Below are 23181 nucleotides of genomic sequence, written 5' to 3' on the forward strand. Positions count from 1 at the left end.
CAGCTCTGTGTGAGTGGCAGCCTGCCCGGCCCCCATCGCTGGGAGAACCTGGGTCCTGGGCAAACTGGGCCCGGGCCATCTGAGTTCTTTGCCCAGGGGGAGGTGAGTGTGACGGGGCTACTGTCCTGTCTGCCCCCCTTCCCCCTCCTGCTCCTCCTCCTCCTCCTCCTCCTCAGTCTGGTCCTATCAGGCAGATTGATGGTGATCTGCTGCTACAGGGCCTCTCTGGCAGACGAGCTGGAGAAAGACCAGCTACCCTCTGAGCTCTTGGCCTTTTTTTAGTCTACTGCAAGTTTGGCTGTCAAATGTGTGTGAGAGCAAATCTGGGCCTGAGTGTGTGTGTTGTGTTGCCAGTTTTCCCAAATGTCAACACTCCAAATCCCTTTAGTGCTCAGTCCTTTTGTCCCTTTGACCCATCTTGGTCTTTTTCTTTTTCTATTAGCTTTAAGAGGAACAGTACTCGAGTGTGTGTGTGTGTGTGTGTGTGTGTGTGTGTGTGTGTGTGTGTGTGTGTGTGTGTGTGTGTGTGTGTGTGTGTGTGTGTGTGTGTGTGTGTGTGTGTGTGTGTCCTCAGAATCTGTGAGGGTATTGCACAAAATTTCATCATCGGTCCAAAGACACACACACACACACACCTCTCTGTCCCTGATCGATGGTCCATTTCCAGAATACTGATCCCTATCGACCAATGAAATTGTGCACAGACAGCGTTTCCAATCAATCAGGGAGCGATAAGGGTGAAATAGGCGCCACTGCCGTTCCCATGGCGATTGTAAAGACCACTGGATCCTGATAACAATCACCCACGGTGTCAAAAATAAAGACGCCCCCTCATCCCGCCTTTGCTCTGTAAAATCATCAGTTTAATTACAATAAATATGTGTGTGTGTGTGTGTGTGTGTGTGTGTGTGTGTCAGTGTGTGTCGGTGTGTGTCGGCTCACACCCGTTTACACAGGGAACGTGAGTGCTTTTAATCATCCTCCTGTGGGGTGTAATTGTCAATCAAATTGTGGGCGTGTCCTACAGAGGGTAATTAAATTCAATCCGCTGCCTGTGTCCTTTGTCGTGTCCTTTGTCGTGTCCTTTGTCGTGTCCTTTACTGTGCAGCCTTCTGATGAGTACAGAACTCTGCTGTACGCTTCAAAACCTCCAAAACAAGCTGGAAAAAACATGAAAAGATGATAAATAAGTCGTCATCAGTTTTTTATTTTGCCCGAGCCCTAAAGAGGCGTCGCACTGAGATGTTCCAGCTCAGAGAGAGAGGAACAAAGGGAAGAACAGGAAACAGATACCTGAAGCTCCAGTGACAGCGGCCATTAGGGCCAGAATGCAACGCAGCCGCAGAGGATCCACTTTCCTTCAAATGAAAAACAGTATCATCTCTCAGCCTGCGTCTTCTTATCTTTTTATCCCATCTCTGCGTGTCCACTGTGTCTCCCACGCCTCATCTTCCTCCCCTCTGTCCCCCCCGCAGGCTTCCCGTCTCTCTCCCTGGCGGACCAGATGAGTCTCCTGCAGAGCGGCTGGATGGAGATCCTGATCCTGAGGGTGGTGTTCCGCTCGCTGGCGTTGGAGGACAAGCTGGTGTACGCCGAAGACTACGTCATGGACGAGGAGCAGTCCAAGCTGGCCGGCCTGCTGGACCTCAACAACGCCATTCTGCAGCTGGTGAAGAAGTATAAAGCCATCGGCCTGGAGAAGGAGGAGTTTGTGGTCCTCAAAGCCATCGCACTGGCCAACTCAGGTACAGAGACCGGGCTTGTTGGCCCAGAGTAGATTTCGAGTGGCTGTGTTGATCTTTACAGCATGCAGATCCTCTCCCTCCCTCATTTCCCCTCTGTGTCACCTTCAGACTCCATGCAAATCGAAGACTCTGAGGCGGTGCAGAGACTCCAGGATGTCCTTCACGGAGCCCTGCAGGACTACGAGACCACCCGCCACCCGGGTGACGCCCGGAGGTCCGGCAAACTCATCATGACCCTCCCTCTCCTCCGCCAGACCGCCGCCCGGGCCGTCCAGCACTTCTGCAGCATCAAGCAGGACGGCCGCGTGCCTATGCACAAACTGTTCCTCGAACTGCTGGAGGCCAAAGCCTGAGGCTGAGCACGGACGGCCATCAGCCTGGCCCCGCCCCGCCCCTCCTCCCCCCCCCCCCCCCCCCCCCCCCCCCCCCTCCGCCAGCGCAGGCGTCAGGGCGACAGGTAGTGAAGGATAACGGGTAATGGTGGGGTCGGACACCATTTATTTTTCCATTTCAGCTTGCATTTGACAGTAAAGTTTGAAATCTGCAGTCAGTGTGAAGGTGTGTAGGTTATAATCACAGGCCAGCAGCTCTCCTACTTCAACGGCGAGGAGCGCGTCGGCGTCTTTAAGACCGGGACGCGCGTGAATCTGCTCCGTGTAAACAAAAGCGGAGCAGATGGTTGAAGAAGGAAGCAGAAGGAACGCGGCCTCTAGAGATCTGTACAGCCTCACGCCTGCACTTCAGCTTCTTCTGTCAAAAACAAACAAAACCACTTAATACTTGAAGATCCTGGTGGATTCTCTCACCCGTCTTGAAAAAGCCTGTTAATCTGCATTCTTAGTGCATTTAGAGAGCCTTTGATTCTTTCATCTTATTTGTCTTTTTTTGTACAGAAATGTGTCCTAAGAGGTCGGAGTCTTGCCAAAGAGTAAAGACGACGGAGGAGAAAAACCAGCAAACGTCCACAGAAACACGATGTGGTCCGTGTAAGAACATTCACATAAACCTGCGTCTGCTCCCATCTGTAAGATACCAGCGTACACACTCACTCACACACACTCACACACACTCCCATCATAGACGGACCCTTCAAAGGGGGGAAGATTAACGATCTGATGTCCAACATCTGATAGGAAACACAAAGCGCCCTCCTGATTCACTTCAGACGACAGAGACGAGCAAAGTCATATTTATTTCCTGTTGTTTTGCTGTTTTCTTATTTTCTTTTTCCGTGGCGCCGATGAAGAGTAGATGAAAGTGCTCACGGTCAGGCTCGTTTTTTTAAAAGGGGGATTTTTAAATAGTAAAAAGATGAAGAGGCTCTTTTTTTACTGGCTTCTTCTTCTTCTTCTTCTTCTTCTTCTTCTCTGCACCGATACCTTCAGCATCTCATCCACACCGACACGCCCAGCCGAGCGGACCGTAGGCGGACTATACGTACTTGAACTTGACTATAACGTCGGGAGCTGTGTAGACGCAGTGTAGATGCAGTAAACTGTAACTTTAACCTATTTATGGCTGCCATATAATCTGCGTTAGGGAGGCTTGATGTCCTTTCTATGGTAGATCTCTACGTGTAGGAGAAAGATTTGTGCACTACTGTTCCTTTTTAGCCATAATGTCTGGGGAAACTGGTGATGGTGGCCCTCTGTTACTCTGTGTGTGTGTGTGTGTGTGTGTGTGAAGAGTCATTATATCTAAAATTGTGTCTTTTTTCTGCACTTGTTTAAAAATGAAGGGATTAAACTGGGAAGGACTCCGAATAAAAAAAAAACCCTCCGAGTTTTGACTTTACTCCTCACTGCAAAGGTACTGTGAGTGAGTGTGTGTGTGTGTGCGTGTGTGTGTGTGTGTGAGGAGGCGAAACACACGGGACAGCAATATGGTGTGGGGAGGGTTTAAGTGTAATGTACCTTAATGCTGTATATAATGTCTTATGCCAACAGAGATGTTTAAACATGCAAATAAGCTTTGTTCGGTTGAAACGTGCCGTGCTATCATTCTCAGGTGGATTCTTGGGCAATAAAGATGATACCCCAATGTAAGAGCTGTGTGTGTGTGTGTGTGTGTGTGTGTGTGTGTGTCTGCACAGATTCATTAAGAGGTGGTAAATGGCCAGAGTTTATGTTTGACAACGGGCCAGTCTGTGGTTTGAGAGAGAGAGGGAGAGGGAGAGAGAGAGGGAGAGAGAGAGACCCGTTATGGCACAACCAGGCCACCGGAGCCTCAGAGGAGGAGATTTATAATTAACAGCTACTATAATGTAATGAAGTCTCACAGCGGCCACAGGGAGAGAGGGAGAGAGAGAGAGAGAGAGGGAGAGAGGGAGAGACACTGACACGCTCCTCATTTTCCCTCCCTCATCTCTGTTTGTTTTTAACAGGATTATTTAAAATGGCTATGAGCGTTCTGCATCTTCCTCCTCTCTTCCTCCTCAGCTTGCAGCGCTCACTTCTCCTCCTCTTGATGTCCTCGGAGCAAACACAGATCTGCTCCATGCAGTCACTCTGTCAGACCAGTAGGAGGCACTGTTCTCCTTTTCTCACCTGATACAAATAAAAGGTTTCTTTCTTATCATTTCTTGACATGAGATTTTGTGGCTATTTTCCATATTTGAAGTCAGTTGTCCCCGAACACTAGAGAGGTTAACGCCCTTGCTGTTGCCCTTGAGCAAGGCACTGAACTGTTGACCTGGAGGGGTCCTGGTGTCTTGTTTTGACTGATCTTAGAACGATATCCCCTGACCTACACGCTTCAAACACAAAATAAGAGAAGGCTGCAGCGAGAAACAAGGCTTTGCTTTTTACCGGACCGCAGACTGAACCAGCAGGAGTTCTGTCAGGATTCCATGCTTTCTGATCGAGTTTACAGTCAATAAGAGCGGCGTTAAATGGAGTGACACGGCTCTCTGTGGCAATCGGTCACGACTAGAGCACGCCATCTTATTTATACACAATAATAAGAGGGGATAGAGGAGAGAGGAGAGGAGAGGAGAGAGAGGGGAAGAGAGGAGAGGAGAGGTCAGACAAATAAAACAAAGTCCAAACAGAAGTGAAGCATTTGTCCTTTATCCTCCTTATCTGTCCTCTCTTCATTTACTTGCTTTAAACTCATAAAGGCCACCGGAGGATTTTGGGGCGAGCGGGAGATATTTTTTCAGCACATCAGCCCGTCAGTAAATGAATTAGTGATCTTGAGTGATCGGGTCGCGTGTCCCTCTCCTTAAATGAGTTATCAGGCGTGTGCGTTGCCCCCGGACACCTGGGTGATGGATGAGGCCCCGGAGGAGACGAGGCTGTAAAAAGAGGCCGATTCTGGCACTCAAGGGTGAGATCACTTCCTCAATAAAAAAGCATTGTCCCGAATCATCGCGGCGAGGTATGAATGCTGATTAGGGTATTAGGCGGAGGAGAGCGCCTCTGTTAAAAAAAAAGAAATCAAATGAGCTGTTAGTTAATGTGGGGGCGCCTCTGACGGAGAGCGACGGCGTCTGAAGCAGGAGAGCAGGATCACGGCCGGGCTTTGGTGCCACTGCATAGCTGCTGCGGCGTTGCTGGGGCTCAGACGTCTCCTCGGGGTCAAATGCTTCAACCGGCCTGTATTATTTAACCCTTAGAGCGCTGAGGCCTCACTGAGCTCATTCTGTCACGGGGAGAAATCTCAGTAACCACCAGAGGAGTCACCACCTCAACTGTCAATCATCTCTCACGTTCTCAGGTGGGAGGAGTTGTGGACGAAGGAGGAGAAAGCGTTTCAAATTCTACCAACAATGACATATACGATGTATCTCTGTGTTTGTGTCACTTCCTGTCTCATAAATGTTCATTCTATTCCCAGATGTTGTGATTTTGTCTCAGCAGCTAGGCAGCACCATCACATAGTGGAGTATTATGGTCTGTCAATTGGTTTCCACCATCAAACCTCCTCCTTGTACTGTAGGTGTAAGAGTCTTACGGCGTCCCAAACAACCTGACGACACGTTCCTAACCCTGCTGTCGTACCTCTGGCCTGTCTCACTCCACCGTCAGCTGGATGTTTGCACTTAGAGGTCACTTCTGCACGCAGCAGGAAAAGCGACTGTTTGCCTCTCAGCTCGCCGCAGCTGTGCAGCTTGGGCCTGATAAAGAAAGACAAAAATGTTTAGTGTGTGTCAGCAGCGTGTTTGTGTGTGTGTGTGTGTGCATGTGTGTGGCCTATTTAGTAACATAAGCAACATTTAAAAGCATCTGTAAGCTTTAAATATACTTCATTAACACTGTGGAGCAGCGTGATGAACTAAAGGGAAATGAGCTTCTCGATCCTGCTGATTGGCGCCATCCTGTGGCGACATGTGGCCTTACACTTCATTAGAAATCCGGCAAACTCTCCGACGTCTTCCAGAGGCTACACAGATGTCACGATACATCAGATACTCATCAAGTGAAGACGATGTTTTATGATTCAAACAGTTGTATGTAATGTAATGTATATTATAATTAATATCTATGATCTCCTAGATGTTTTTAAGCTGCTTATCTGGGCCTTGAAGGCTGCATGAGTCCTGTAGAGAAGTGAACAATGACTTCACACACATGGATGGTTAGAAGTTTTAAATTTCACATCTGCATTTTAATTGTTTAAAGCAAACACAGCGTAACTTTGAAATCAATTATTGCAAAATGAACCCAAAGCCAACATGTCCCTGTTTATTGCGAGGTTGCGATTTGGACGCCCGCTCCACAGTGGAGACGTTTATCAGCCGGGCTTTCATCTGCTGTAGTTTGTTGTGAAGTTCAACTAAAATAAGAAAAGATGATGAAGATGTTGAAGAGACCGTGTCACTGTTGGGGACAGGAAAGGAAGAATTCTGTTCTAAATTTACAACCGCTCTTTACGGAGGAGGCTGTCATTAGAGATGATTAAACGTAAACAGTCGCACTAATGAGGTAATTAAGATAATTAATGCATCAATTAGAAACATTTCCAGCTGTCTTCACACAACACGAGGACGCTGAGCTCCCCAACACGGATCACAAGTCAAAACATGTCTCTGTCTCCATCATCAAGCCTGGGATGAGTTCAGTACAGAGAGCTCAGGGTCAGGCAGCAGGAGGAGGGGAGTCTGCGTCCGGCTCAAGGGCACTTTGTCAGAGCACACGCCTGCTTTCAGACTTCGTGATCCCAGGGTTCCACCGTTTGTAGATGATGGTGGTTTTTATTCAACATGCAACAGACCGATCAAAGCTAACACCGCCTGTATGTTCAGGTAAACTCTGTCATTAACATTAAACACACAGGAGACACACACACACACACACACACACACACACACACACACACATGCAAACTCCGACTGCGGATCAGAGGAACGATGACACCCCCGCCGCTCTCCAGGTAAACTGAAACCTGACACCAGTCTGTTACCATGGCGCTGTTTAAGGAATGCAAAGGATGATGGGAGATTCAGGAGCTTAGAGGGAAACACATGCAGTCCGTCTCAGGCTTTTCTTCTGTTTCCTTTCTTGTCCTTTTGCTTTTCTTGAAGACGACCTTAGAAGACGAAGCAGTGGCCAGAATTTCACACGGTATTTTGATCTTCAGCGGGATCTCCTCCTCCTCCTCCTCTTCTTCCTCCTCGTCTTATTAAAGTCAACAAGTCAGTAAGTGTGAGTAACGGGTGTGAAATATTGATGGGGCAGCAGGTGTGATCCCAAACATCCAGCGGGTCCTCGGCCTCCTGATCCATGTATCGCACAGCGAGGGGCTGCCAGCACCCCCGCCTCAGGCCGAACCACGGACCTCAGCACTGGTGAGTCTCTGGGCGGAGGCACGGCTCTCTCACGTCTTTGTTTCTTACATACGCCACTTCCTCTGTGGGCGCTCAGACTCGCTGTGCTCTCAACACGGCAATCTGCAAAGTGGAAGTCTGGATTGTCTGTATTTACACATACAGGTGTGTTCTGTATGTGTGTCCGTGTGTGAAACCAGGGAAGAAGCTTGAAGTGTAGAATTCAGTGTAAACAGCACGATGTTGTCTTTCTACTATCCCAGCACCGTGTTGCCTTCAGGGCCCTTCTACTGTCCCTGACATATGCAGAGGACTGAAAGGAAATATGACAGTGTGACAGTATGACAGTGTGACAGTGTGTGTGTTAGGATTGTGGTGCCGGCGTCTGTAGAGTAGAAACTAGGCCACGCAAGCTAGCCGTGTGTGTGTGTGTGTGTGTGTGTGTGTGTGTGTGTGTGTGTGTCTCCAGTTACAGTGCTATCTGCTCCATGTGTGTGATCGCCTTTCTCTCTCACAGTGTTTACTCCTCCTTATTGTTGTTCTGTAGAGGTCAGAGAAAGGAAGGGATGTCTGAAGACGTCTTCCCTGACAGAGATGAGCCAGTGGCAGAAATCGTGTGCTCACCTCGCCCACGCTCTGTACTCCACATCCTCGCATTGTGTGTCCTGATGCTTTTCTTCCCTCCAGATTCACAGAGACCCACTCCTCCTGGAGGAGGAGGGAGCGGTGATCGGGCAGAGGGAGGTCAGGGCCAGCAGCACTTCTACAGGGAGCTGTGGTTCATCGTAGTGATGGCAGCCATCGCCCTGCTGCTGCTGGCCATTGTGTTAGGCATCGCGCTCCACAAGGTTAAAGGCTGCATTCAAGTCTGCTCCTCAATATCTGACACTTGACTGAACCTCTTGAACTAAATGGTCCTCTGTTATCCCATCACCCTGCACCAGGCCCTCAACAAACCCCCCTTCACCAGAGAGAGACCCCCGCTGGTGGCCCTGCCCCTGCAGAAGAGAAGCCCCACCGCCGTCTACCCGCCCAGCAACTCCATGCTGGTGAGCCAGGGGTTAAAGTCTGACATTGTCTCTAAAATCATTCCTCCATTCATCAACCACTAACAGACACAGCACATCAACCATCTGCCTTGACCCAACATGTTTTCATAATCTTAAATACAAGGAGATTTTGACAGAATTACAGAAATGAATCCACTTCAGGTCTGAACTTGTTTCACTCACATAGTTTCTTTGTAAGTTGAAGCATTCTAGAGCCATGTGGCATTCACTTACCCGGCCCGCAGGCCTTTGGATGGAACCCTTATGGAACCCTGTGTTGTCACGTCAACAGTGCAAAGACAGAAGTCGCCTTGCACGCCATCATAAAAGCTAAACCTCTCGTGATGGTAACACCTTGTTAAATCAATTTCTTTGCGTTCTATTTTCCCTTCCTGGGTAAAATAAATAAATAGAAGCTGAGGGTTCATTTAAAGACCCACAGAACTGAAGCCTACAACAAGAAGAATCCTGAGATGTAGAGACAGCAAACACTGAACAGAGCATTTCTAAGCCAGTACAGCCTGTTAAACTGTGGCATTGCTCCCTCTAGTGGAAGATCTCTCTCACTGCGCTTGCTTTCAGTTCGACACAGTGCCAGACACGACGGGCTTCTCCAGCAGCGTCACACTGAAAGGCTTCACCATGAAGGTAGAGGTAAAAACAACGAGCACACACACACTCACACACGCACACACACACAAAATCAGGTTAGTTTTCTTTTCTTCACATGTGGCATGGAAGAACATTTAGCCTGTAAATGTAAATACACTTTAAAGGATAGTGTTATGTTTGACCTGTATAAGTACAGTCATTTATGTCCCTACCCAGGAGTTGCTGGGGGAGAAATGTGAGGCGGTGGACGGCGTCGCTCCGGAGGGCGAGCTGGGAATCCTCAGCGTGAACTCCCTGAGGCGCAGCGTCAGCCAGGTGATGGATGGGAAATCACTGGCAGGGGAGAGCGAAGTGTGGGACCCAAACATCTCAGGCCATGACAGCGGGATGGTGAGAGACCCCCAAAACGTATGAACTACAAGCTGTGTAAAGTCACTGCTCTGTAACCATAACAACACATTTCACCTCACAGAATTTGCTTTTTTGTTCCTAAACACCTAAATTTCATAGATTTTTGTATTGGAGCTGCATGAAATGTCACCGACAGTGTCACGGTCCGGTGTTCTGTGTTTCCCCTCTGCTCGCCTTCTTATAGAGTCTCCTATTCTCCCTTTAACGGTCTCTGTCCCTCTCCTTCACAGTTTATGGATGATGAGGAATTTGTGGACACCATCAAAGGCTTCAGCACTGTGAGGAAGGAGCACACCATGTTCACCGACACCAACCTGTGACCAGAGGGAGACATTTGGAGCCCGGGCAGGACAGTCAGCCTGGATATTTGACATTCTGACGAGCAAAGTTCCACCGCGTTTGGTCACCACTGCCTGTAAAGTCGTCTCTTTTGTTTCTATTGCGACCAAAGATAATTACCGAGAAAAACTGTGGCATTTGAGGAGAAATGCAAAAGGATCACACAGAAGAACACAACTATAGTGTCATCAGGAAGGTTAGTTTGGTAATTGACCGCATGTAGGAGCCATTTATTATTATTATTTTTTGATATGCATGGCGATTTTGTGGTTATCTATTAAAATTGTTATAAACTAAAAGCCTTTGTGATTAATATGGACAGTAACCAGAGTCCGTCAACCTTTTCCAAAGTCAGAGTCAAGCACATTTCCAACACCTATACACTGGATATAAATAATTGACAACAGTTGTGCAAATGTGTGTGTGTGTGTGTGTAGCTTTTTGTTTCTTTCCTTGGCCAAGATATAGGCCATACAAAAAAAAGGAACATTTCATGAAGTGACAATAATTCAGATTTTCCCTGAACTTGCACCAATATCACTACCAATAGTATCCTAGTGTCAACAAGATGCTGTGTTTGAAATTCAAGAGCTCTAGCTCTTTCTTTGGTTGATGGTTACACTGACGTCTTTCGAGAATTTGATGTTAGCAATGTTAGTAATGTTAGCTATCTAACTCCTTCCTTTTCTAAGTTATCAGCCGTCAAATACCCTGAAGCAGGTCCCATATGGTCTAGCGGTTAGGATTCCTGGTTTTCACCCAGGTGGCCCGGGTTCAACTCCCGGTATGGGAATGCAGGGCTTAAACTCTTACCCTCAGGAAAGAAGGTCTTAATCTTCCTCGAATTCACACCAATGGATCCCCGTGCCCTCCAGAGGCTGTGTGTGAAATTTGAGCTCTCTTGCTCTTTCTTTGGCCAAGATATGAACTCTTTGCTCTTTGAACAAATTTTTTATTTAGCCCAAACTTGCACCAATGGATGCTTGTGTGCTTGTGTCTAGATATGTGTGTAGTTTTTAGCTCTCTAGCTCCTTCCTACCCCAAGATATGGGCCGTCCAAATGATGAAATAGTTGACAAGGGTCCCCCCTTACGTTTTTTGAAAAAGTGACCAAAATTTTATTTTTCTCCAAACTCATACCAATGGATTCTAGTTCCACCAAGATGTTGTGCATGGAATTCTAGGCTTCTACCTCTTTCCTTTTCCAAGATATCAGTTGTCAAACCCCCTGAAGCAGGTCCCATATGGTCTAGCGGTTAGGATTCCTGGTTTTCACCCAGGTGGCCCGGGTTCAACTCCCGGTGTGGGAATGCAAGTCTTGAACACACTCCTCAGGGTGGATGAAGTCTGAATTTTTCTCCAAACTCTCACCAATGGATCCTCGTGCCCTCCAGGGGCTGTGTGTGAAATTTGAGCTCTCTTGCTCCTTCCTTGCCTAAGATATGAGCCGTCCAAAATATGGAATAGTTGCCCTTCCCTTTTTTCGAAAAAATGACCAAAATTTAAAAAGTCTCCAAACTCACACCAATGGATTCTAGTTCCACAAGGAAGTTGTGTATTAAATTTTAGCTTTCTACCTCTTTCCTTTTCCAAGATATCAGCCGTCAAATCATTTGAAGCAGGTCCCATATGGTCTAGCGGTTAGGATTCCTCGTTTTCACCCAGGTGGCCTGGGTTCGACTCCCGGTGTGGGAACGCAAGTCTTGAACACTTTCCTTCAGGATGGATGAAGTCTAAACTCACACCAATGGATCCCCGTGCCCTGTGTGAAATTTTAGCTCTCTTGCTCTTTCTTTGGCCAAGATATGAACTCTTTGCTCTTTGAACAAATTTTTTATTTGGCCCAAACTTGCACCAATGGATGCTTGTGTGCTTGTGTCTAGATATGTGTGTAGTTTTTAGCTCTCTAGCTCCTTCCTACCCCAAGATATGGGCCGTCCAAATGATGAAATAGTTGACAAGGGTCCCCCCTTACGTTTTTTGAAAAAGTGACCAAAATTTTAAGTTTTTTCCAAACTCATACCAATGGATTCTAGTTCCACCAAGATGTTGTGCATGAAATTCTAGGTTTCTACCCCTTTCCTTTTCCAACATATCAGCCGTCAGAGCCCTTAAAGCAGGTCCCATATGGTCTAGCGGTTAGGATTCCTGGTTTTCACCCAGGTGGCCCGGGTTCAACTCCCGGTATGGGAATGCAGATCTTGAACAATTTCTCTCAGGATGGATGAAGTCCAAAATTTTTCTCCAAACTCACACCAATGGATCCTTGGCTCTGCAGAGGCTGTGTGTGAAATTGGAGCTCTCTTGCTCCTTCCTTGCCCAAGATATGGTCCGTCCACAATATTAATGAGTTGATAAAGGTCCCCCCTTACATTTTTCGAAAAAGCGTCCAAAATTTTAAAAGTCAAACTCATACCAATGGATTCTAGTTCCAGGAGGATGATGTGCATGAAATTCTAGGCTTCTACCTCTTTCCTTTTCCAAGATATCAGTTGTCAAACCACCTGAAGCAGGTCCCATATGGTCTAGCGGTTAGGATTCCTGGTTTTCACCCAGGCGGCCCGGGTTCAACTCCCGGTGTGGGAATGCAAGTCTTGAACACTCCTCAGGATGGATGAAGTCTGAATTTTTCTCCAAACTCTCACCAGTGGATCCTCGTGCCCTCCAGGGGCTGTGTGTGAAATTTGAGCTCTCTTGCTCCTTCCTTGCCTAAGATATGAGCCGTCCAAAATATGGAATAGTTGCCCTTCCCTTTTTTCGAAAAAGTGACCAAAATTTAAAAAGTCTCCAAACTCACACCAATGGATTCTAGTTCCACAAGGAAGTTGTGTATTAAATTTTAGCTTTCTACCTCTTTCCTTTTCCAAGATATCAGCCGTCAAATCATTTGAAGCAGGTCCCATATGGTCTAGCGGTTAGGATTCCTGGTTTTCACCCAGGTGGCCCGGGTTCAACCCCTGGTGTGGGAATGCAAGTCTCGAACACACTCCTCAGGATGGATGAAGTCTGAATTTTTCTCCAAACTCTCACCAATGGATCCTCGTGCCCTCCAGGGGCTGTGTGTGAAATTTGAGCTCTCTTGCTCATTCCTTGCCTAAGATATGAGCCGTCCAAAATATGGAATAGTTGCCCTTCCCTTTTTTCGAAAAAATGACCAAAATTTAAAAAGTCTCCAAACTCACACCAATTGATTCTAGTTCCACAAGGAAGTTGTGTATTAAATTTTAGCTTTTTCTACCTCTTTCCTTTTCCAAGATATCAGCCGTCAGAGCCTTTAAAGCAGGTCCCATATGGTCTAGCAGTTAGGATTCCTGGTTTTCACCCAGGTGGCCCGGGTTCGGCTCCCGGTATGGGAATGCAGGTCTTGAACACTTTCCTTCAGGATGGATGAAGTCTAAACGCACACCAATGGATCCTCGTGCCCTGTGTGATTTTTAGCTCTCTAGCTCCTTCCAAAATTTTAATTTCCTCCTAACTCACACCAATGGATCCTAGTGCCATTTAAATGCTGTGTGAAATTCTAGGGCTCCAGCTCTTTAATTAATCAAGACATGGGCTTTTTTACAAAAAAGGAAGAAGGCACAGGCCAAACTGCTCAGCTTCAAAGTGGGAATGGGCCGAGTCATCGGTGGTTATGCTGTAATTTTTGGAGAATTTGACCAAAATATAAATTTGCCCCAAATCGACCCGTGTCCCCAAGAGTCTGCGTGTGAAATTTTAGTTCTCTTGCTCTTTCTTTGGCCAAGATATGGGCAGTCCAAAATATGAAATCATTGATCAGGGGCCCCGCTTACGTTTTTTTGAAAACGTGACCAAAATATAAATTGTCTCCAAACTCACACCAATGGACATTAGTGCCCTCAAGGATGTTGTGGATGAAATTCTAGGTTTCTACCTCCTTCCTTTTCCAAGATATCAGCCGTCAAAATCATTGGACAGAGAAGTTTAAATGTTTAAATTTGTCCATTAAATTGAAAATGAAGTGGGATCTTCTTGCTGGTCTGTGACTCAGATTAAGTCAGATTTTGTAAATTAAAGCCAGAAAAACATTCAATGTCATTCTTCATTTCTGAAAGGTTTATTTATCATGGACTTTGTACATGCAAAAGGACAAAGCAGTATGTACATTATTGACAAGTCATCACATTTCGGCCACAACTGAAAATAGTGCAAGTGCTTATCTTTCTTAAACCAAATTTGGTGCAGGTAATATACATTATATGTGACAAGCAGACGCCACGGGGGCTCTGCACAACGTAAACGCCATGTCGAGTGTCATCTCTGCACCATGGACTCTGGTTTCCTCCCATGCTCGCCCAAAAAAAGCGCATGCTGACCGCAACTTAATCCACAGCAACCAGTTCAACCTCGAAAATCAGCTTGGCATTGGGCGGAATTCTGAAGGAGGAATGAGTTAAGGAGAAGATAGACACGTGATATGAAATATAAGGGTTAACTGAAGTCTCTGGACAGAGGGGGTTTAGGGGGACATCCTTGACATAAGAGCGGCTCTAACACTCCATATGTGCTTAAAAACCCTAAACAGCTGTCCTCTGTGACGTAAAAGGATACTTTGAGTCGGGGAGCCCCTTCCTCCCGTAGGCCCACTCTGGCTCGATCTCCACCCGGGCTGTTTCACCTTTGCTCATGGTGAGAACGGCCTCGTCCCACTGTGGAGACAAATGGTTACCGTTGAAAACGTGTGATGAAGAAAAAGCTTCTAACAGAACGGAGGTACAGGAAGTGCTCTTACTCCTCTGATGACTCGGCCCATTCCCACTTTGAAGCTGAGCGGTTTGGCCTGTTTCTTCTTCCTGGCTCCTGCAGAGAGAGAGAGAGAGAGAGAGAAGTGATGAGGACGGGATCTTAATCACTACAGCAGAGACACGGCCTGTCTGAGGCCAGGTTTGGTTTGATTCTATGTGGAACCTGTGTACCTGCTGGGATGTTGGTGTCGAACACGGTCCCGTCCTCCAGAGTTCCCGTGTACCAGCAGCTCACCGTCTCTCCTTTCTTAGGGAAGTTTGTCTTGTCGCCTTTCTTCAACACAGACTTCATAAATTTCGGTGGACCCTGGGAAAAGAAATGGGATGCTCACGGATCGACAGCTTCTTTAAAGACCAGAGAAACAGGAAGTTAACATCGGGGACACTACCTCATCCACAATTTCTGTCTTCACGTCTTTGGGTTTATCGTCAATCTTCACCGTCTTCACTTGCTCCGTCACGTCTTCAACCGGGTCGGTGCCTTTAAACCTCTGAGGGTTAAAGACAGAAGATCAACCAAAACCAACATCAGATTCACTTCAATGAGGAGGAGAAGATCTGTGACCATGGTGCTTATAGTGGGATTCATTACGTCATTGCTGTAGTTACTATAATAAAGAGTGTGCATGCATGTGAGTAAACATAAGCCCATACTTTGGTCTCAAACAGCTCGTTGTAGGCGACGATCAGCTGCTCCTTCTTTGCCGTCTTCGCCACATTCTTAATGTTTCCCAGCAGCTTGTGTTCGTTGAGAAACTGCAAGAGAAAAGACATCACAAATATCCGGACATTAGAACGAGGCGAGGCTTTAAAGCATCAAGCTTCCATGCAGCTTCGCCTCATGCACGCAGACTCTCAGCGTCGATCTGAGGCGGAAACGCGGTTGATGCGTTCGGCTAACAGATACATGACAGCGTTTGTATGCTAGCATGCTGCGGCAGTAAACACGGAGCTCCGTCACGTTAACGAGCCGCCGAATGGCGTCAGATCACAAACCGCCTAAAGCATCAAACTCACCGAATGAGCCGCGTTGTCCTGGATGAACTTGATGATGTCCTTTTTGGCCAGATCGTCACATTTGAGCTGCTCCTCGCTCCACTCGCGTGTTGGTTCTTCCGCCATTTTGAGGCGAACTGGCGACGCAATGTGACGTCACCGACAAGCCCCAAACACACTGCGAACTTTATTGAAAAGGGTGTGAGTGTGAGTGAGTGAGTGAGTGAGAGAGAGAGAGAGAGTGCACGTGTGAGAGAGTGTGAGTGTGTCAGTGAGTGCGTCAATGAGAGTGTGTGTAAGAGAGTGTGAGAGAGATTGTGTGTGTGATTCTGCAGCTATGTGGATGCACCAGTAAACTGCAATGTGGGAGTGCAGGGTTCTAGGGGAGAACGGGTCCTACAAACTCTCCAAAATAGGATTAGGATTATGAAAAGTAAACAGTCACTTTCTTTCCTGTCAGTCAACGAGAACAAACGCATGATGTCTAAAAACTTTATTGATTCTTTAGAGTCAACAAAAGTACAAGTTACAATTCTGTGCTGGTGTGTTTGTGTGCGCAGGTCATGACCTCATACACACAGATGATAACACACTGACATGTGCAGCTGAAGGTCCAGACAAACATTTACATAAGGCTGGAGGAAGATCGAGACAGGAGCACAACGTTGAGATCATAACAACCATCACACACACACACTCAAATTAGTGAACATTCTCTATGTTAATAACTACAAACACACACAGTTAAAATATTAGTAAAGAAAAGCCCTCAGCACAAAACATTTGCAGGACTGAAAGCTGAATATGAAACTCTGTCAGCAGGCCAGACTCATTTTAACTACAGACTAATTAATTTAGCTTTTTATAGCCACAACAGTTAAATGTAAGACTTTTATGTACAGGAGGCAGTGAAGCTCACACGTTGTGTTATGAGCCTGTTAAAGTGACACGCTGCTAAAACCTGAGTTTACACTTCATGTCCACATATCCTAGACTGATGAGCTCAACTACAGAGTGTGAACCAGCGAGTGTGAGACAGGGGGGGGTTAGCTACAATCAAAAGAGATTTGAGGTCAAAGTTGATACATTTTGGTTAAAAAAAGTCTAAATGTTAGGAGAATCAAGTGGTAGGGTCTCAACTTCTCCTGAGAGTCCTTAGTGTTGTTATAGAGTGAAGTATTAAAGCTACTGAGAGAGTTACTGCGTTTATCGTAAGACGTCTTTGTGCTCGTTCACATTTGATCTTCAAGTTCTCTTAATATTTGGACTTTACCCTTGACCTCTTCCTCTAGCGTCCCCTCTTCATGCCTCCTCACCGGCGCTCCAGGAACCAGACTTCGTTGTGCCGGTGTGCGGTGGCCAGGCTGCTGTAGCCGGCGATGATGAAGGAGCGGCTCACGTACGACACGTCGGCGTCCAGCAGCTCCGCCAAAGCGTTGATCTCGCTCAAGATGGACGTTTCGTCTGCCAGGCCTGTGAACGCTCTGAGAGAAAAAAGAGAGAAGACGCCTCAAACATCTGCTGCATGACTGAAGTGTGAAGACAATGAAGACGTACCTGCTGTACACCACGATGGCAGACCAGGTCTCTAAGGTGATGTCAGGGTCGGTGGGCAGCGGCGGCTTCTCCTGGAATTGGTGGGGCAGGAAGAAGGCCATCTTTACCTTCCTAGACATGGTGGTGTGAGCCTCATCCGTCCCCACCACCGTTACTATGGGGACGGTCATGCCCAGGTACTTTCCTGCCAGGAACATGAGGGCAGAACGTTACTCTAGAGGAACAGTTTGTGTGAGCGCATAAAACAGCAACACTACAAGGGACATGAGCCTCTGAAGACTCTCACTCTATGGCAGCGTGACAAAGAGTTAGAAAGTTATCTAAGGTGCTTTAATGTTCTGGTTGCTGACTTACCAGCGGTGTTCTGCTGGCAGATGTACCTCATGATCTTCATGAAGCCCTGGCAGATGCTCTGCTCATACGTGTCCTCGCTCAGCGTCACGCAGGCCCAGCAGGCGCTGTCGTAGAGACGCTTCTCATATTCCACACCCACAAACTGAGGAGAGAAGCAGGGAGTGAGGATCATCTCAGCACAGAAGAAGAGCTGAGCAGCTCAGTTTGATCCTTGCACCGTTTGGAATCCTACCAGGAGAAACATGCCCTCTATTTCTAGGAAGTCTTAAGTTCTCTTGTTGTACTGGTTTACAGAGTTTAAAGCTGTTTCGGCTTTTATCCAAACACATTTACTTCCCTCTGGCAGAGCGGCTCGTCACTGGAACGTTGCCAAAAACTGAGGTGCATCTTCACTCAACTTATTCATGTTGGCATTCTGCTGCCAGTGTTCTCGATCTCTGACCTCATGGCAACTTAATGGCTTGCCCCCCCCCCCCCCCACACACACACACATTCACACCCATGGACCCAGACTGACCGTTTCCCTCTGTTCCAGCAGCTTGAACGGGATCGTCTCCCGTCTGGACGAGCTCTCCACGGCTACAGTGAGCTGCTGAATGGGCTCGGACATATCTGCAAACAGAACCAGAGCTTAAACGTGCAGCTACTCTGTCTCACAGAGAGAGAGAGAGAGAGAGAGAGGCAGAGCAGGCACATGGATGACATCATGGTTGCCCAAACACCACTGATTGTTGCCCGCAGTGCCACACAGCAGCTGTGGAAATTCAGGAAAAGACGTACAAGACACACAGGAACCCAGCCCAACCACAGCCCGCAGATGCACCCATGATGTAATGTGACAGATGAGCTGTTCCTCGTGCTGTGGCACTGATCAGCCCTCATACCTGCCGGGACGTCCACTCGGTGAGCTTTGCCAACATGCTGCCAGAACCGCAGCAGCGTCTCAGGCTCCACCCCCGGGTTCTCCTCATAGTCATCATCATCATACGCTTCCTCCTCCTGCTGCCTCTCGTGGTCCCGGTCCAGGCCTCCATTGGGCTCCAGGTTCTGCTTCGTCTCGGCCTCCAGCTCCTCCATTGTGATGAGGCGCAGCCCGGACGCGGGTCTCGATCCTCCGCAGGCTCCACCGTCCATGGCGACACAAACACGAAACAGAATCTTGAACACACGAACCGGAACCGGAGAGAAGCCGCGGGTTAACGAGGGGGCACGCGCTTCTACCTGTGAGTCTACCTGCGCGTCTTCTTCGTGGCCTGCGCCTTTCTCGTGGTCTGCGTCTTCTTCGTCAGCCCTTTAAATGTTGTCGCGTCTTAAAAAATGTCAAATGATAATATTAACCGGGCGCGTGAAGACGTCACAGCAGAGGAGGTAATAATGCAGGATGAGATCTATAAGTAAATAAAAAACACTCATTTATTTAGACTGGGGTTAGTTCAGAGTTAATCAGTCGGTTGACCTCATTCATCCCAGCTGCTGGCCTCTCACCTGAGGAAATGTAATCACACACACTTGGGATTCATTTTATTTCTTGAAGAGGCCAAGGAAAGTAAACACACATTACTGTAACAATGAGCAGAACTCCAGACATTCTGACCTCATGACGTCACAATGTTTACCTCAATCTGCTCAAACTAAAGAAGTAAACACCGATTAAAGCCCTCAAGTTTGCACATTTGCGTTATTTAACGTTAAGTAACTTCACTGGGATCACAGAAGAAGAAACTATTTATAGGAACCAGAGGATGCAGCCTCTCTCTGGACCTCCAGCTCTGAGCAGCGTCTTCTCTCTCTTCTTCTTCTTCTCCTTGTCTCCATGCATGAATGAATGTCATAAGTGACCTCGCTGGCTTTTGTTAATCACCAACCTTCGAACAGCGCAGGGATGGAGATGATTAGACTCCATTTCTGTACCTCCATAAAAGAGGATCACGCTGAGTTTTTTTGCCCTGGTTGGTTACTAGGCAACAACAGTGACACTGTGTGAGAGAGCTAATTATCTCTTTAGCGGAAATCTCTCAGGTCTCATTTAATCTCATTGCCCATCACCAAATGACAGCTGCAGCAGCAGAGAGCGTGTTGGCCAGACTCCTGCAGAAGAAGAGAAACCATCTGATGACTCTGTACGACAGACTCTGAGCTCTGAGGCCGGACTCAACCTGCAGATACGACTCCTGAGCTCATTCTGCACCAAACACACACAGGACCATAAAGAGTTAAATACATTAAACTTACACTGTGACTTGCGGAATAGACTCTCTCTCTCTCTCACTATTTTTCTCCCTCTCCTCTTTCTCTCACTCCCTCTCCCGCTCTCTCTCTCTCTCTCTCTCTCTCTCTCTCTCTTTCTCCCTCTCCTCTTTCTCTCACTCCCTCATCCGCTCTCTCTCTCTCTTTCTCTCTTTCTCTCTCTCTCTCTCTCTCTCTCTCTCTCTCTCTCTCTCTCTGTCTCTCTCCCCCCTCTCTCATCCCACCATCATCATGTTTGCTTGTACACCCTGGAGTCTGGAGTGTATCTGCTCTCTCTCTCTCTCTCTCTCTCTCTCTCTCTCTCTCTCTCTCTCTCTCTCTCTCTCTCTCTCTCTCTCCCTGTGTGCCTGTGTGTGTGTGTGTGTTTAGATGAAACTCCACATCACTGGTGTGCTGAAGAGAAGTGAGACGTGATTGAGATTCCTCCCATTGTTGTGATGTTGAGTGTTTCTTGGTATCTTTGCTGAGGAGCTTCAATGAGCTCTCAGATCAAACGCCTGAGGGATCTGAGCGGCTGCAGCTGGGAGAGCTTCGTTACATAAACAAGTCATTCATATTCTTTAAGATGTGGCTCAGATTACAGACAATACAGCCTCACACTCAATACAGCCTCACACTCAATACAGCCTCACACTCAATACCAACACACGGAACACTTTGTCCTCTCTTAACAGGAATAATGCTTTTTTGTTGGAACGGCACTTTGGCTTCTCAAAGACGCTTTACAATAAAACAGAGTTAAAATACAATTTGTCTTTCATTGTACAACACAATAAGTTAGTGATGGAGAAAATAAGGCAGTGAACGTACAAACAGGTGCAGTGAGACCAGTCAAACATTACAGACATGATACTATCTATCTATCTATCTATCTATCTATCTATCTATCTATCTATCTATCTATCTATCTATCTATCTATCTATCTATCTATCTATCTATCTATCTATCTATCTATCTAGCTCTGTATTCTCGTTGCAGTTCCCGCTCCTGGCCACGCGGGGGCAGTGTGTACCCGCTGCTGATGTGTGATCTCAGAAGGTTTTCGGCTTCACAGCAGGTTTTACACTTTGATTGGTTGATATTTCATTGAGTCAAAGGGCCACAGTCCATCTCACAGTTTGACAGAACGAGTTTAGGAGAGGGAAGTGTAAAGATATCACTTTGTTACGTTGAATTCCTTCACGCTCCAAACGCTCCAGGTGGAGGATTCCGCTTCCTGTTTGCTCTTAATTCATTTCATTTTATTTGTTAGATTCTTTTGACAGGAGACAGATGTGTTGTTTGTGAGCATAAATCAATGCAGTGAGGTTTTATTGGAGGAAATGACCCACAGAGCAGCCAGCAGAGTGGAAACAAAGCCTGCCTCTCTCTTCACACTCAGGTTTCTGTACCACTCAAACATGTTTCCTGGAATAACATATGAAGGAGAGTTTGAAATGAAATGAAAGACGGGCGAGATGGAGAGACAGAGAGAGACGAGTCAGCGAGGTCAGCCGCTCTGTCAGCCGCTCTGTGCTCTGCATTATCAGAGATGTAATTACAGCAGCAGTGTGTTTGATGTTCCACATACAAGCATTACTGCCATGGAGACGGGTCTGTGGGGTTCTGTGTCCTCAAGCAAGAGGGGACAGAGAGGACAGAGATGATAGATGGGACAGAGGACAGAGAGGACAGAGGGGACAGGGGACAGAGGACAGAAGACAGAGAGGTCTTCTTCTGTCTTCCCGCTGATATCATAGGAATGAAAGGTTCTCATAATGGAGCTCGTCCCTCTGCTGGTCCTCTGTGTTCCCTGAGCCAGATGGCAGCAGGGATGGAATCTTTGTCTTCACAGGGGAAATGATTCAGCTCACACTTAGTGTGAGTAGAGCGCCCCCTGGGGTGCTCTGTCAGGATGAAAGGTCGACAGCTGGAAACGCCACAGCATCTGGCCTCAAGCGGGACAGAGCAACAGTATGATCCTGACGCTCTATATGGAGTAAAGGGAGAGAGAGCGTGGGAGAGAGCGGCCGGTAAGGTGGAGCGGGTTTGGCCTCATCAGGTCTGCAGGCCTTAGATTGAACATCATCATCAAAGGTCAGAGTGACTACAGTATAGAGATCAATGACAACATACAGAGGGTTCAGGGTCAAAGGTCAGAGGCCAACACCTTTGTATCTAACTCAATTCATAATGGACTACAGACTTCTACTGCTGCTGTAATGGACCTGGCTGTTAGAGGGAGAGTGTGTGTGTAGGGTTGGGGGTTGGGCGTTTGGTGGTCAGTGTGAGTCTCAGTGTGAATCTCTCCCAGTATCAACATGCAGGAGACGATCTCCATCCTATGGGCTCCAGGCTTTGGAACATTTCCAATCCTGAGCTTAGCCTGCAGATCTGCCGTCTCAGTCCCGGCCCACGGCTGCACTGTCAGATCTAATCTCTTGGCCGCATGCCGTGAAATGGGGCTTATTAAGAGTTTAAGTGAGATCAGCCCCACCCTGATGCCAGCCCTGCTAAGGAAAAGGGAAATTACTCACCTGAAAAATCTCAAAATCACAAGAAGCGGGTAGCATTTTTGGGGGCTGATCCCCCCCCCCCCCACACACACACACACTCCCCACCCACCCGTCTGTTTCTGGGATGCATCATCTGTTAACCGCTAATTAGAAGGCAAAGAGAAAAGATGGATTTGAAGTTTGGAATTGGAGCTGGTCCCAGTGTGAGATCTCACGAGCCAAGGCTTAAAGGGACAGACTCATGAGCCGCACGCTCCCAGATCTGCTGTCTCCTCCCGTTTACTCTCATGCTGTCTATTTGCATCCAAACAGCCTGATTCCTTACTGCAAATCATGAGGCAAAGAAACAACCTCATTCTGCTGAGCGGCTCGGGATCTGAGAGGAGCAGCAGGTCGGAATGACACACACACACACACACACACACACACACACACACACACACACACACACACACACACACACACACACACACACACGTTGTTCCTGTTTACATTCAATGTACAGATTATTTACCCGCACAGCGATTACAGGAGGAATAGGAGTAAAGCTGCTGCAAACACCGACACAATGCTCCTGTTGTGACAGCAGATATGTCGTGTTGTGTAATCGCTCCCTGTTTAAGACGTGCAGGCTGAGGTGTTTGCATGTTTACATACGTGACTCCATTCACAGTTTGATTCAGTGGGATTTCAGTCTGATTATGCCGTTTCTATGACGATAAACGGATTTATTGACGACCGTGTCAACATATTTTCTTCTGTTATTGTATTTACTCCTTGTCTCGTTGTGTTTTCAGATGTAAAGTGGAACGAAACTGTTGGAGCAGCACAGGAAGCCTCAG

At 47.3% G+C, this 23181-nt stretch overlaps 4 protein-coding genes and 7 non-coding genes across 13 annotated transcripts in view; 9 read left to right on the top strand and 2 right to left on the bottom strand.

Annotated features, from left to right (window-relative positions):
* The window catches only part of LOC142988550 (estrogen-related receptor gamma-like), a 23797-nt gene extending 21681 nt beyond the window's left edge, over window positions 1-2116 (top strand). For all 3 annotated transcript variants that reach the window (XM_076137755.1, XM_076137754.1, XM_076137757.1), the window contains 2 exons: window positions 1476-1745; window positions 1854-2116. In XM_076137755.1, the coding sequence (XP_075993870.1) occupies window positions 1476-1745; window positions 1854-2098 (515 nt within the window). In that variant the 3' untranslated portion in view covers window positions 2099-2116. The remainder of the gene's footprint in view (window positions 1-1475; window positions 1746-1853) is intronic.
* A 5093-nt stretch (window positions 2117-7209) lies between these two features.
* Window positions 7210-10145, top strand: LOC142988549 (usherin). Its single transcript, XM_076137753.1, has 6 exons — window positions 7210-7533; window positions 8200-8360; window positions 8457-8561; window positions 9144-9215; window positions 9390-9563; window positions 9815-10145. Exons 2-6 carry the CDS (start codon window positions 8304-8306, stop codon window positions 9902-9904), a joined length of 498 nt encoding a protein of 165 aa, XP_075993868.1. The 5' UTR covers window positions 7210-7533; window positions 8200-8303; the 3' UTR covers window positions 9905-10145.
* A 499-nt stretch (window positions 10146-10644) lies between these two features.
* Window positions 10645-10716, top strand: trnae-uuc (transfer RNA glutamic acid (anticodon UUC)). The gene has a single exon. It is a non-coding gene; the product is annotated as a tRNA-Glu (tRNA).
* A 445-nt stretch (window positions 10717-11161) lies between these two features.
* Window positions 11162-11233, top strand: trnae-uuc (transfer RNA glutamic acid (anticodon UUC)). The gene has a single exon. It is a non-coding gene; the product is annotated as a tRNA-Glu (tRNA).
* A 313-nt stretch (window positions 11234-11546) lies between these two features.
* trnae-uuc (transfer RNA glutamic acid (anticodon UUC)) lies at window positions 11547-11618 on the top strand. The gene has a single exon. It is a non-coding gene; the product is annotated as a tRNA-Glu (tRNA).
* A 426-nt stretch (window positions 11619-12044) lies between these two features.
* Window positions 12045-12116, top strand: trnae-uuc (transfer RNA glutamic acid (anticodon UUC)). Its single transcript has one exon. It is a non-coding gene; the product is annotated as a tRNA-Glu (tRNA).
* A 321-nt stretch (window positions 12117-12437) lies between these two features.
* On the top strand, window positions 12438-12509 carry trnae-uuc (transfer RNA glutamic acid (anticodon UUC)). The gene has a single exon. It is a non-coding gene; the product is annotated as a tRNA-Glu (tRNA).
* Window positions 12510-12820: 311 nt separating this feature from the next.
* On the top strand, window positions 12821-12892 carry trnae-uuc (transfer RNA glutamic acid (anticodon UUC)). The gene has a single exon. It is a non-coding gene; the product is annotated as a tRNA-Glu (tRNA).
* Window positions 12893-13207: 315 nt separating this feature from the next.
* Window positions 13208-13279, top strand: trnae-uuc (transfer RNA glutamic acid (anticodon UUC)). The gene has a single exon. It is a non-coding gene; the product is annotated as a tRNA-Glu (tRNA).
* Window positions 13280-13982: 703 nt separating this feature from the next.
* fkbp3 (FKBP prolyl isomerase 3) lies at window positions 13983-15861 on the bottom strand. Its single transcript, XM_076137741.1, has 7 exons — window positions 15707-15861; window positions 15344-15445; window positions 15079-15180; window positions 14861-14996; window positions 14677-14744; window positions 14496-14593; window positions 13983-14321 (listed from the first exon to the last, which is right to left on the bottom strand). The coding sequence occupies exons 1-7, from the start codon at window positions 15809-15811 to the stop codon at window positions 14267-14269; spliced, it is 666 nt and encodes a 221-aa protein (XP_075993856.1). The 5' UTR covers window positions 15812-15861; the 3' UTR covers window positions 13983-14266.
* Window positions 15862-16997: 1136 nt separating this feature from the next.
* On the bottom strand, window positions 16998-18730 carry LOC142988533 (heme-binding protein 1-like). The gene is made up of 5 exons (XM_076137742.1): window positions 18481-18730; window positions 18114-18208; window positions 17597-17738; window positions 17243-17426; window positions 16998-17169 (listed from the first exon to the last, which is right to left on the bottom strand). Exons 1-5 carry the CDS (start codon window positions 18728-18730, stop codon window positions 16998-17000), a joined length of 843 nt encoding a protein of 280 aa, XP_075993857.1.
* Between the last annotated feature and the right edge of the window lie 4451 nt (window positions 18731-23181).

The sequence above is a fragment of the Genypterus blacodes genome, unplaced genomic scaffold (genome assembly GCF_046128005.1).
Source record: "Genypterus blacodes isolate CSIRO-AG114 ecotype Tasmania unplaced genomic scaffold, CSIRO-AGI_Gbla_v1 ptg000334l_1, whole genome shotgun sequence".
NCBI classification, from domain to species: Eukaryota; Metazoa; Chordata; class Actinopteri; order Ophidiiformes; family Ophidiidae; genus Genypterus; species Genypterus blacodes.

What these genes read in the sequence shown, in the direction of transcription:
- LOC142988549 (XM_076137753.1), top strand. Translation starts at nt 8,304, where the DNA reads ATGGCAGCCATCGCCCTGCTGCTGCTGGCCATTGTGTTAGGCATCGCG. An exon ending in CGCCCAGCAACTCCATGCTG is followed by an intron (nt 8,562 to 9,143) that starts GTGAGCCAGGGG and finishes GCTTGCTTTCAG; the next exon opens with TTCGACACAGTGCCAGACAC. An exon ending in CAGGCCATGACAGCGGGATG is followed by an intron (nt 9,564 to 9,814) that starts GTGAGAGACCCC and finishes TCTCCTTCACAG; the next exon opens with TTTATGGATGATGAGGAATT.
- fkbp3 (XM_076137741.1), bottom strand. Translation starts at nt 15,811, where the DNA reads ATGGCGGAAGAACCAACACGCGAGTGGAGCGAGGAGCAGCTCAAATGT. An exon ending in AGACAGAAATTGTGGATGAG is followed by an intron (nt 14,997 to 15,078) that starts GTAGTGTCCCCG and finishes TTCTTTTCCCAG; the next exon opens with GGTCCACCGAAATTTATGAA. An exon ending in CGACACCAACATCCCAGCAG is followed by an intron (nt 14,745 to 14,860) that starts GTACACAGGTTC and finishes CTCTCTCTGCAG; the next exon opens with GAGCCAGGAAGAAGAAACAG.
- LOC142988533 (XM_076137742.1), bottom strand. Translation starts at nt 18,730, where the DNA reads ATGGACGGTGGAGCCTGCGGAGGATCGAGACCCGCGTCCGGGCTGCGC. An exon ending in CTGCCAGCAGAACACCGCTG is followed by an intron (nt 17,427 to 17,596) that starts GTAAGTCAGCAA and finishes TGTTCCTGGCAG; the next exon opens with GAAAGTACCTGGGCATGACC. An exon ending in GCCATCGTGGTGTACAGCAG is followed by an intron (nt 17,170 to 17,242) that starts GTACGTCTTCAT and finishes TTTTTCTCTCAG; the next exon opens with AGCGTTCACAGGCCTGGCAG.